The 12520-nt window shown below is 37.3% G+C and overlaps 1 protein-coding gene across 1 annotated transcript in view; it reads left to right on the top strand.

Moving 5' to 3' along the window:
* The window catches only part of bmpr1ab (bone morphogenetic protein receptor, type IAb), a 75550-nt gene that overhangs the window by 29558 nt on the left and 33472 nt on the right, over positions 1-12520 (top strand). The window contains exon 3 of the mRNA XM_052103418.1: positions 11486-11722. Coding sequence (XP_051959378.1) covers positions 11653-11722 — 70 coding nt within the window. The 5' untranslated portion in view covers positions 11486-11652. The remainder of the gene's footprint in view (positions 1-11485; positions 11723-12520) is intronic.

The following is a 12520-nucleotide window of genomic DNA, read 5'->3' as shown; positions in this document are numbered from 1 at the left end:
ATTGGTCGACCACTAGTTTTGATGACTTTACTAGTGTTCTTAAATGGGGAGAATAGCAATGATGATAAAGAATAAGTAACTGTGTCTAAAGTTTTAATGGAAAAGTTGTCATAATTTACCCTCATGCCATTCCAAACTCATGTCTTCCTTGCAGAACACGAAGGGAAAAATTAATGAATATTCAGGTCCATCTTTTCATTGCAATGACAGTTGATAGGGATTTCACTGTAAACCCTAATGCTCAAAATAATTATTGTTTTAAGTAGGGAGAATGAAATCATACAAATTAGTTCAAATAAATTAACCTTGATGATTATTTAGAACTTTCTCTTTCTTTTGAGTTCACAAAACTGACATCATTTAAGTAAACTGAATTGTTTAAATGAACTTGTCTCTTTAAATTTACACTAACTTAAATCTAACTGAAACTGGACTGGGGATTTATATTTCTCAGCTTGTTTTGCATGCCACTTGATAGGAAGAGAACATTTTAAAATTAAGTGTTATATAATCTTTTAAGATTAATTTAAATGGGGAGATTTGTTAGTGTTTTATTGCAGTGTTGTGGTCAAGAACAGCTCATTCGAGTCAAATCCAAGACAGAGTAGGTTGAGTTCGAGTCAAGACCGAGACCAGAAGAGGGTAGAGTACGAGTTAAGACCAAGACCAGAGAGGGCCAAGTCTGAGTACAAAAGCTGAGTCTAAGATTTAATACATTCATTAAAAATATTATGAATGTAATAAATGTATAGTTAAAGAACTATTGACTCTTTGCTCATAATATAAACCTAATTTTCTTAAGCCTATGTTGATGCGCAGATGATAATATGCAAGAAACAGAATCTCATAGTCTTCCTTCACGAGAAATAAGGGCTTGTGAGTTAATCAGAGAGCCTTAAAATAATGTGTGAAAGTGAAGAATTTAAGGCAGAAATTCCCTATAAAGTTTACTATTGCATAATATATAATATAACTACAAAAGAAGCAAAAGAAAACAAAACTTTGAAAAAGTCCAATGGATCAAAATTATATCGGCCAAATACGAGAGATATATATTTTAGTTATTTAGACATATTTTGATAATTAAAATATTATGTTAATTATTTTAAATGTTATACTTACGTATATTTGTCCTTCATACGTTCTTGAAGCCTGAAAAGGAAATCATATACCCTTATTTAATTTTATGACCCAAGATTAATTTATTACTTTGTTGTGTGCATGAAGCACACATAGTGAGTTTGTGTGGTAATTAATCATCATATTCGTGAAACAACTAAAACAGACAATTAATCATCATAGCCATAATCGCAAGTTTTAGTTTGAGAATTAATTGTCTGCTAAATTTCACAATTGTGACCCCCTAATTTTCATTCACAACAGCTTGTATCATTATTAAAAATTTGATTTCATGACATCATATACATTGATGGAAAGTTAAATTTTTGCATTTTTAAAAAGCTAAAATGTGATAAAAATATATTTAAAAAAAAATACAATATACTATATTGCATGAATATATATGAAGAGGCCCCCTCTCTCAGTTTGCTTAATATATTTTTTAGTTACATTAATCGTACATATTGTCAAAAGTCTGGCGAGTAAAAACACAAATTTACTAGCCAATGACGATTCTTTCTCCAACATGATCATAGTAAGTTGCAAAGGGACTCGACTGGACTTGAGGTTAAGTCCGAGTCAAATTGGTCATGAGTCCATGACAAGACCAAGACCCTGAAAATATGATCTTTGCCTCGGACCGAGTCTGGTCTAGAGTACTACACCACTGTTATTTAGAAGAGTTTCTGTTATGTTAAAGTTTTTGGGTGTTACTATTATGGTGAATAGTGGAGCTTGTGCTTAGGTTGAGGACTGGTACAATTAAGATGGTTCTACTGTATAATGCTTTATGCATTGATTAGCATAGCAGTTGCTCAACGAGTAGTGTTTCCAATAAGCATGCATTCTTACATGCATAAGCTAGAACTGGCTAGTACATGCGTACTAGTACTGGCTAGTTTTAGCCAGTAATAGCTAGTCAGCTGTAGATGTGGGCAACCAATGGCAGGCTGTGAGAGAGCTTTGTTGATAGCAGACAGATATTTTGGAAGTGCTATGGCTAGCATGGAATGATAGATATATGAGTGCAGAGAAAGATAGTGGGGGAGGGAGTTGGAGGACAGGAGAGAAGAAGTGCAGCAGGAGGTTTGGAAGGGGAGTGCTCTACAGGAACGTTTTCAGTATTCTTATGGTAATCCAGCCTTGCATGAGCCTCCGAAGCAGCCAAGCAAACAATGAGTGTGGAGCCAGGAAGTCTGCTCTCCCTGCTGGCCGCCATGACTTGAGAGGCAGGCGAGGCGCTGGGCTGCCTGCAAGGAGGGGCCCCAGGAGGGGCCAGGGAAATGCATGCCAGCACACATATCCACATACCACATTCACTCAATCTATGATTTACAGAGCATGGCCAATTGTGGCGGAATGCATGTTTATCTGTGTTTGTGTGTTGTGATGTGCAAGACTTAAAGGAGTAGTTCACCCAAAAAAGAAGATTCTGTCATAATTTACTCACTTCTGTGGAACACAAAAGGAGATGCTAGGCAGAAGGTTAGGGACTGACAGCTTCAGTCACATTCACATGGTATGAAAATGTTATGAAATGAATGGTGACTGAGACACATATTTTCAAAGATAGAAATTCATAAGTGTTTGGAACAATATGGATAATTAAATGATAAAAAAATTTCATTTTTGGGTGAACTATCAATTTAACGACTCAGCTCATCAAAACAGTTCAGCACCACCGTCGTCATCATCATTAGCACATATTTGTTAATGTTTTTATTCTTTTTATTTCTTTTAAGAAATTCTTACATTCTTGATGTAAGTCTCTGGTTTATTCAATGTGTGTGTATATCGGTCAAGCCCTTAGACATGGCAGGATATCTCAAAATGTTCCTTTAGTTGTTCATCTCACCTGCCTTTCCAAAAACCCATCTGAAAGGGAATGTTTGGAGTCTTGTGGTTATCCTTCTTTTCTAATAAAACGGCTTACCTGAAAAACAAAGATAGTCAAAGGCCCTTTCAAAGCAGCATTATCTTTAGGAAACAAGTGACACACTCTGTTCTTCCTCAGATCTCTGTCTCCAGAGTGACTTCCCCTTTCAAGTATCATATGATTGACGACTGTGGGAATGCCTTCCCAGAAACCTCATGCTATGCCTCAGTGATTTGTTATAAGGTGTGGTTATTCTATATGGTGGCTACAGTTCCTTTACCTTTTAGCCCTTTCCCCCATTCCTCTGGTCTTTCATCCATTTAAAGCTAATTAATGAGGAGCTTTTCTCTAAAAGAATGCAAAGCCATAAATTATGCTATATAGCTACACCACTCTATACATTTTGATTTAATAGTAGTCCATCTGCTACAAAGATTCTTATTGCCAGTGTTCAAACTTTGAAATTGATATTGAGATGTGTGCCATTGTACTTTCACATCTTTAGTCATTCTAAACAAGAGAAAAATGTTTTTCTTAACTTTATGCTTGTTTCTTTGTATCAGTGCACAAAAATTAAAATTCTCGGCCAAAACCTTAAATTCTGGACACAGTGGGCCGAAAACAGAAAATTATTATTTTAAATTAGACTTTGTTTAGAATAACATAACAAATTCTTAATGTTAATTTTAGGGGTACACCAAAACCACTCTCACTGTAACTACATATTTCACTATAAAATAGAGTAGATAGAGAAGAATTACCTAAAGTAATGTGTAGCCTATTAAGAAAACCTTTAACGTTAACTACTCTACTGGATAATGCAGCAGCAAAATTAACAGTAATTCTAGTGAACATCAAGCCAGTTCTATTGGCACTTTTTCCCCCACATTGTATGTGGATCTGGAATGTGGAATGGATTCTTTAGTGGATCTCTTTTGTGTTCACTTTTGTTGTGATATTATATCACATTACTCAGTCAATTTAAATATTTTTGTAATTTAATAACAATAATAATCATTATTATTTTTATCATTATGCTAATACAGTTATAAACTCTGTCATAATTTATCAACTTTAAAACCCTCTGGCTTTTTTTTTTGTATTATTATTTTGGCTGAACATTCCAGGAAGAACATTGAGCTGTGCTGTTAAGAGAGTGTGTGTGACTGTGTAAACAACACTGCGATTGCTTCACATGCAGACAATATGTTTACTTTTGAATATATCCCTATAATCCCTAACACATCCCTATTTTTTCCTCTGTTTGTTTTATTTTTATGATGTTTATCTGCATCTCATGTATTGTTTAATGACTGTCGTAGGGATGATCTTGTTCACATATTGAAGTGTAAATGTCAGGGGCTACATGCTAGGGAGTTGTACCTTGCACCCAGTACACTTGCCTGCCCAAGCGTTCCTCCATGACTAGTCTTGGCATGCTTTTACCAGTCTTCAGTATATATATACACTCACCTAAAGGATTATTAGGAACACCTGTTCAATTTCTCATTAATGCAATTATCTAATCAACCAATCACATGGCAGTTGCTTCAATGCATTTAGGGGTGTGGTCCTGGTCAAGACAATCTCCTGAACTCCAAACTGAATGTCAGAATGGGAAAGAAAGGTGATTTAAGCATTTTTGAGCCTGGCATGGTTGTTGGTGCCAGACGGGCCGGTCTGAGTATTTCACAATCTGCTCAGTTACTGGGATTTTCACGCACAACCATTTCTAGGGTTTACAAAGAATGGTGTGAAAAGGGAAAAACATCCAGTATGCGGCAGTCCTGTGGGCGAAAATGCCTTGTTGATGCTAGAGGTGAGAGGAGAATGGGCCGACTGATTCAAGCTGATAGAAGAGCAACTTTGCCTGAAATAACAACTCGTTACAACTGAGGTATGCAGCAAAGCATTTGTGAAGCCACAACACGCACAACCTTGCGGCGGATGGGCTACAACAGCAGAAGACCCCACCGGGTACCACTCATCTCCACTACAAATAGGAAAAAGAGGCTACAATTTGCAAGAGCTCACCAAAATTGGACAGTTGAAGACTGGAAAAATGTTGCCTGGTCTGATGAGTCTCGATATCTGTTGAGACATTCAGATGGTAGAGTCAGAATTTGGCGTAAACAGAATGAGAACATGGATCCATCATGCCTTGTTACCACTGTGCAGGCTGGTGGTGGTGGTGTAATGGTGTGGGGGATGTTTTCTTGGCACACTTTAGGCCCCTTAGTGCCAATTGGGCATCGTTTAAATGCCACGGCCTACCTGAGCATTGTTTCTGACCATGTCCATCCCTTTATGGCCACCATGTACCCATCCTCTGATGGCTACTTCCAGCAGGATAATGCACCATGTCACAAAGCTCGAATCATTTCAAATTGGTTTCTTGAACATGACAATGAGTTCACTGTACTAAAATGGCCCCCACAGTCACCAGATCTCAACCCAATAGAGCATCTTTGGGATGTGGTGGAACGGGAGCTTCGTGCCCTGGATGTGCAGCCCACAAATCTCCATCAACTGCAAGATGCTATCCTATCAATATGGGAAACCTTTCTAATGAATGCTTTCAGCACCTTGTTGAATCAATGCCACGTAGAATTAAGGCAGTTCTGAAGGCGAAAGGGGGTCAAACACAGTATTAGTATGGTGTTCCTAATAATCCTTTAGGTGAGTGTGTGTGTATATATATATGTATATGTATATATATATATATATCAAGTCTTATTCACACCAAAGCGAAATAAAAAAGCAGAGGTGAAATCAAGTCCAGACCCTCCGACGGCCAGGCCAAGACTAGACCCCTTGAGGCCCAGATACAGACCAAGACCTGCCTTCAAGTCCCATGCGAGACCAAAACTTGACCTAGGTTGTAGATTTTAATGAAATGAAACAGAAAATGCTGAATTCAATTTGGATTCCTGAAAATCTAGTTTCACCTCGTTTGCACGCTTCCAATTCTATACAGCACATAGTGCCAAGTGATTTCCACGACGTAGAATAAAACCGAATGAACTATAAATGCGGAAATTGACATATTTGGGATGAAATGAATTCATGGAAAATGAAAAAATAACAAATTTTAAATTGTAATCTGTTCTAGTGTGATGATTAAACCACAAAAGGCTGAGATTTCTTTAAATAAATATATAATCTGCAATCTGCATGTGTTGCGCACTTCAAAATGAATGTGTAAAGCCGGCCGCTCATACCTTGACCACACTGTATTGGTCCCTTTCAAGGCTAAATAGTCTCTGATCATAAGCATCACACTCGCTTTGTGAAGCAGATTGCAGCGATCAGCACATGCAGACTATATATTAATATAATTAAAACACAGCCTTTTGCAGTTTAATATGCACCTTAAACAGCCAACTGCTTATCCAGAAGAAGATACCATTAAAAAAACAAACAGAAACTATAAGGGTCCAAAATACTTGCACTGCCTTTCAAAAGTTTGGGGGTCACTTGACTGAAATGTTCACATGATTTTAAAAACCTTTTGATCTGAAGGTGTATGCTTAAATGTTTTAAATTAGTTTTGTAGACAAAAATGTAATTGTGTTAACATAGTAATTTATTTAAGTATAAAACTACAATTATTAAAAGAAAAAAGTCTTTCACCGAATAATAAAGAGAAGAAGCCAATAAGTGCCCAGCATAGATGGGAACTCCTTTACTGTTTTAAAAGCATCCCATTGTGATACCTGAAGAAGTTGGTTGAGAAAATGCCAAGAGTACTGTACAATTCTGCAAATTCTAAGCAAATGATGGCTACTTTGAAGGTGCTAAAATGTAACTTATTTATTTTTATTGTTTTAGTCTCATCATAATTCCCATAATTCCATTTATGTTATTCCATTGTTTTGATGACTTTACTATAATTCTAAAATGTGAAGAACAAAATAATTGTAAAGAATGAGTAAGAGACCCCGAAAGTCAGTGTAAATAAATGCTTCTGATCATAGTAGTGCTTCGACGAAGTTAAAGAAGTCTAACTAGCTTCTCAACATCAAGATGCATACAACAGGCATGGCAACATGGAAAACTTTACAGCCACGTGCATTTCTTACATTCTTTAAGCGATTTTGGTGCAATTCAGATGTAAGTTATCCGTTGTGCTTATGAGAATGTACCATGGGAAAAGCAAAACAATTTACAATTTTCTCCTGGGTTATTCTAATTAAACAAGCTCTGTTTTGCTTCACTTATCGCAAGGGATGGGATGATATACGATATGAGGTTCACGATTTAATATAATATTGTTTTGATATAATAAAAATTAAATGAAAAAATATTACAGAAATGTAACTTTGTAAAAATTATTTAATAAAATCTAAATTACATTAATATTGTATCATGAAATTGTATAATAATGGTATGAGCTATCATTGTTTGAAATAATGTGTACAATTTACAAGTAATTACATTGAGTTTACATTCATTTGTATAAGAAATGCTAAAATGTTTACTGTCACTTTATTAACGGTTCAATGAGCGGCTCACAGTGTTCTGGTTCAGCAAACATCAACGAGAATCTCTCATTTGTTTAGTGCATACATGCTGCGTAAGATTAAAATGAATATTTATTTGTACTTTTTTTATCTGACTGTAAAGAACAGAAAGGATATTAAGACACATTATTCAATGAAAGTGGAGTCTGCCTCATCTTTGATAGACACACATTACATAGAGGAAACAATCTGCTTTAATCTCAAGCACTTTTTATCAAAACAAGGTGATTTTTCAGGTGTTCCATTACTTCACTAAATTCAAGCACTTTAAGGACCTTGTGTGAACCCTGTTAATAGTGTAGATAAAAGCACAGTAGGTGTAAAATCAATCGATAGAGAGATTATGATGTTTGATGGGACAATTTATTTATGATCACATGGGCAGAAAAGAATGTGGCCAATAGTCAGAGTGACTGTATTATGCTTAGACTGTTATATTCCATTTACTCAATGTATACTTTCATAATAAATTTATTTAAAAGGTTTCCTAAAAAAACTAAAAGCCAGGTTTCCACCATTGTAAAAAGTCAGAGGATATGTGAAATAATAATAACAAAAAATAATAAGAGGGGTGTGTGTATGAGGTAATGCAAGAAAACAAACTGCATAAAGAACGAGAATCCGGACCAAGTGAATCAGATCGTTAGTTGGCTTTCTCGGGTTTGTTGTGTTGCTCAATAAACTCTAACCTTTGACACCTGGAACCCCTGAGTTTTCTTACTGAGAGGGAAAAAGTGTCTTCAATTCTCCCCGACAACAGCAAGGCAGCAGGTGCTCTAAAATACGGTCGACTGTGACTGACGTCACTTCCAAATACAAACACGCCCCACAGTATCAACTCCCACCCCATAACTGATTAACAGGTGTCTGTGTAAGGCATCGGTAATGCAATGCAAAGGGAATTGTGATTCCATTTGAATTTTGGCAGGCTCCATATGGGATGCCGTGGAAGCGAAATGGCAAACTGGATAATTAATATTACTTTCTCAATATGAAAGGGTCATCACTCGTAACATATAGGAAATGCAAATTGACTTTTCTTTTCCAATTGAAATTTGGCAGACTTACGGTATTACACTATTGCATTTGGATTATGTTGCAATTTATGCGTCTGCAAATAGCAAAATATTGCAAAAACAATTTGCGATTTGTTTTAAAAATAGTCCTGAAAATCCTCCCATAGTTACAGGACATTTTGGCAATTACTTGCTTTCTATTTCTGTGGTGTTGTACTGGGTAGCTCATCGAAATCTCAATGGTTAGAAATCCCACTCCATATAACTGTATATTAAATGTGTGCTGCAATACACAGCTTAATCACATTCGGAGTGGATAGACCAATTACTTGTTAATGGAATCTTATGTCATCACTTCTGGTCAGGACACAGTGTAAAACTATTATGTACTGTATCCGGCTTTCTCCTTATTACCTCACCATAAGTGATATAGCAAATTAGCATATTTGAAATTTACAGGCGGTTATTTATCATGTTTTGAAATCTGACGTCTAGCGTCAGAAATGTTCGGATTTTCAGAACGAGTTAGTTTACGAGTGCACCTTAGTTTAAATAAATGAAAGTTACAGTATGTCTTTGTGGTATGATTAACTCTTTTAGCTCAAAAGATTAAAAGAACATTTTCATATTGGACAAAAGCTTATGTCATTCTACCCATCTGACAGAACGATTTTAATGTAAAATAAAACTGAGTTAAATAATGTAACGGGTATGTTTTCACTATCCTGGAATGGCATCATTTACGACAAATAATCTGTGTGATATAGGACTATATCGTAGTATAATTAGGGTTCCCACAGTGATCAATTAATTGGTCTCAACAGTTCATAAATGAAGCTAATTGATTCATTAACAAATCTGTCTGAATCCAAATTATTTTTAAAATTCCATATCCAGCAATCACAAATTACTGGAAAAGTCATAGATCTTTATTGGTCACAAAGAGTTGGAACCCTTTATAATGCGAATATACACAGTATTATTTTATATGGCAATATTAAGTATTATTAGTTGGTGAGTTGTTGTTGTTGTTGTTGTTGTTGTTGTTGAATTTTTTGCGTGCAGAATAAAATGGACCTAGATGCCAGAAAGGATGAATGCTTCATTGTTATTTTTACAGTAACAGTTTTATTGCTGGTGTGAATAGGCCGAATGCATAATTTAAATATTTTTGTGTAGAAATTTGTGCTTTGTGAATATGCTTTTACACAATATAAAATGTCAGGGACAGGTGACTCATTCAAAACACAAAATGTCAATGTTCAACACAAAAACAAAATGTTAACTTTAATAAACACACTGTTGTTATTTCTGCATTGTTTCCCCATTTACTAAAATGAAAATCCATTGTGTACATATGGTTAATTGTGGTGCTTGTGAAAGTTGTGTAAGGTACTCTACATCTCTCCATTCCTTTTCTTTCATGTGGTCCTGCGTGTAGAAGGATCTGTACTGTCTTAAGGGGCAACAATAGCCCCGCCTTTGTTTCCCCATTACCCAGGAGTCAGAGAAGTGTGAAAAGTAGGGCGCAGGTCGGGGCTCTTTGTCCCCCTTGGCCAAATGAAAAGTGACCGACACTAGCCCCCTTTTCGTGCCTGTTAATTTAGGCCCCCAGTCCTGCAGAGCAACTGGGAGCCACTAATTGCTTCGAGACATGCAGGAGCAAAAAGAGAGCAGACACATTATGTTATTAACGCTGGACAGATCCCATCACCAGCCATTTGAAAGGGACACTCCTTAAGCAGCCTCCAGACTTGAGAGCCGCCATTCCACTGCTCTGCTCTGATGCGGTTAGGGGTCAGCCTCTCACAAGTCATGGTGCTAAGATGGAAGTGCAAAGGAATTTGAATACCACCCTGGTCCTCTCTATTAAGGAAGCATGTCACAGTGATGAATTTTGAGTTTCAAGTCAATGCATTGAACATTGTTATTCTGAAAAATCTGCTGATTTTAAGCTTGTTATCAAGGTTAAGTTTTCTAGCTGGTCGACATAGATGTGTTTTTTTTCTTCTTTTTATTAGTTGTGAGAATGACTTGTGATTGTCTTTGGAAGCATTTTCTTTTTAACCCTAGTATAGTTTAAAAAATTACAAATGAACATTCTAGCTTTACCAGAGTTACATTCTAGCTGTATGATATCCAGCTATAATCGCAAATTAATATGTTCCTTCATTGCAAAGAAAACATTTTATTTCTGCCTTGCTAGTCCTTGCTAGCCGTGTTTCCACTGTCGGCCAAATTAGGGCATGTTAGTGCATGTCAGTTGTGTTCCCAATGTCACTTCCGGGGCTTTATCGTGCCATCTTGGGGCTTTCTCTGGGCCAATGGCCTTTGGCTAGCTGATTACCCTTGGACAAACAAGGCCAATTGGAGTCTGAGACAGAGTTTCACCAAACTTGCCAGTTTGTGTATCCAGCGCACAACGATATAGGTTCGGGAAAAATAAAATTTGTGGGTAGTGTAAAATCCAGTAAAATGTACAATAGATGGTGCCCAAAGAAAGAACTTTCATGTGTCGAGATCATGGATAGTGTGCTGGGACATTGTCCCGCTGATAGTGGAGAGACCGCTCGGGACACCATGGTAGTTACAGTTGCTGGGTTGTCAACACTAACTTATCTTGCTAGCTAGCTAATGTTTACATTAATATAAGCTGGATATTTTAGATAACTAGGTAACATGATGCATGTTTCTCTCTTGCTTGTGAAATGGATGGGGCGTGTGACGTTGACACTGGGTGGCGTATTAAGGGCGGGTTTTAGGGCAATGTTGCGGGGCTATTGTCTCAATGATGGGAACGCAGATCGATTTTGGTTTCACAGCTCAAGGTCTGAGGCTATTGGCCCTGGCTGGCCAGCTGATAGCCCTGGCTTGCACTGGCCATATAGTGGAAAAGTGGCTATTGTTGAACCTTGAACATTAATAATTGTTCCTCTCTCTCTTCATTACAGGGTCTTAAACAAGAGGAGGCTGTAAAGAAGCCTTGAAGTCTTCATCACGTAATCTTTCTCTTCCTCAGTCCACTTGCCTTCACAGCTTATTGGCTACTTCAGTTGTCTCAGAAGCAGCTGAGCAGAGTACAACCATTCCAGCCATAAGTTTCTGCATCTCAGCCAACATGAAGAAAAGTATCTCTGTCTTCTTCACAGTTTTGGGAGCCGGCGTCCTCCTCTGGTTGCAAACTGAGGGTAAGCCCGTTTCATTATCGTAAAGTGTCTACACTTGACCATCGTTCCCCCTCAGTAGACCAAGCAGATGCTTGGCAATAGTGGCCAGTTTGATGCAGAGTGTCTGCTTTTAATCAAAAACCCCTGCAGCAAGCAAAAATGTGTTTTGTTTGAGAGAGGGAACAAAGCAAAAATGGAGATGACTAAAAGGGTCATCTGTTTTGTTTCAACTGGATGCACAATAGGAATGCAACAGTAATTTATAATCCAAAGCAGACTGAAGCAGCAGGAGAATTGATTTCTCCATATTTGGATGATACCCAGTGTTTGCAGAAGCCTTGCTGCCTGTTTTAATGGATGGTGGCCTTTAAAGAGCAACATGCAGGTTGGACACCCCTATATAGCATAGTGTATGTTGATGATAAAACAACTAGATTTTCTGAACTGGAGTAATATATATTTAGCCATTAACGATATTTTGAGATAAATTGTGATAAAATAACTTCTGCGTCTATAAAGCACTAACCGGAAGTGACGATGGGCGAGGGAGTCTGGTCAAGTTCAAGCTCAGGTTACAATGGATGCGAATGAAGAAACCGAGTTCTCCGGTGTGGACGAACATGCCTATGATGGCCCACAGTCCTATAATTATGAGCAAATTAAGAGTTAATATAATTAAATGTAAGACTTACTCTGCTAAGTCCTCGTTTTCGTTGCACAGAATGTCTTAGCACTTTGTCCTCCAGTCCAGCCCGCGCCAAAATCCGGTGTACACTTTCACGGTGGACTTGATTCCATCGAGTGCACCGAGGGAACAGC

This window comes from Xyrauchen texanus, chromosome 33, assembly GCF_025860055.1.
Source record: "Xyrauchen texanus isolate HMW12.3.18 chromosome 33, RBS_HiC_50CHRs, whole genome shotgun sequence".
NCBI lineage: Eukaryota > Metazoa > Chordata > Actinopteri > Cypriniformes > Catostomidae > Xyrauchen > Xyrauchen texanus.
Note: the sequence above shows the minus strand (reverse complement) of the source record. Positions and strands in the feature narration are given on the sequence as shown.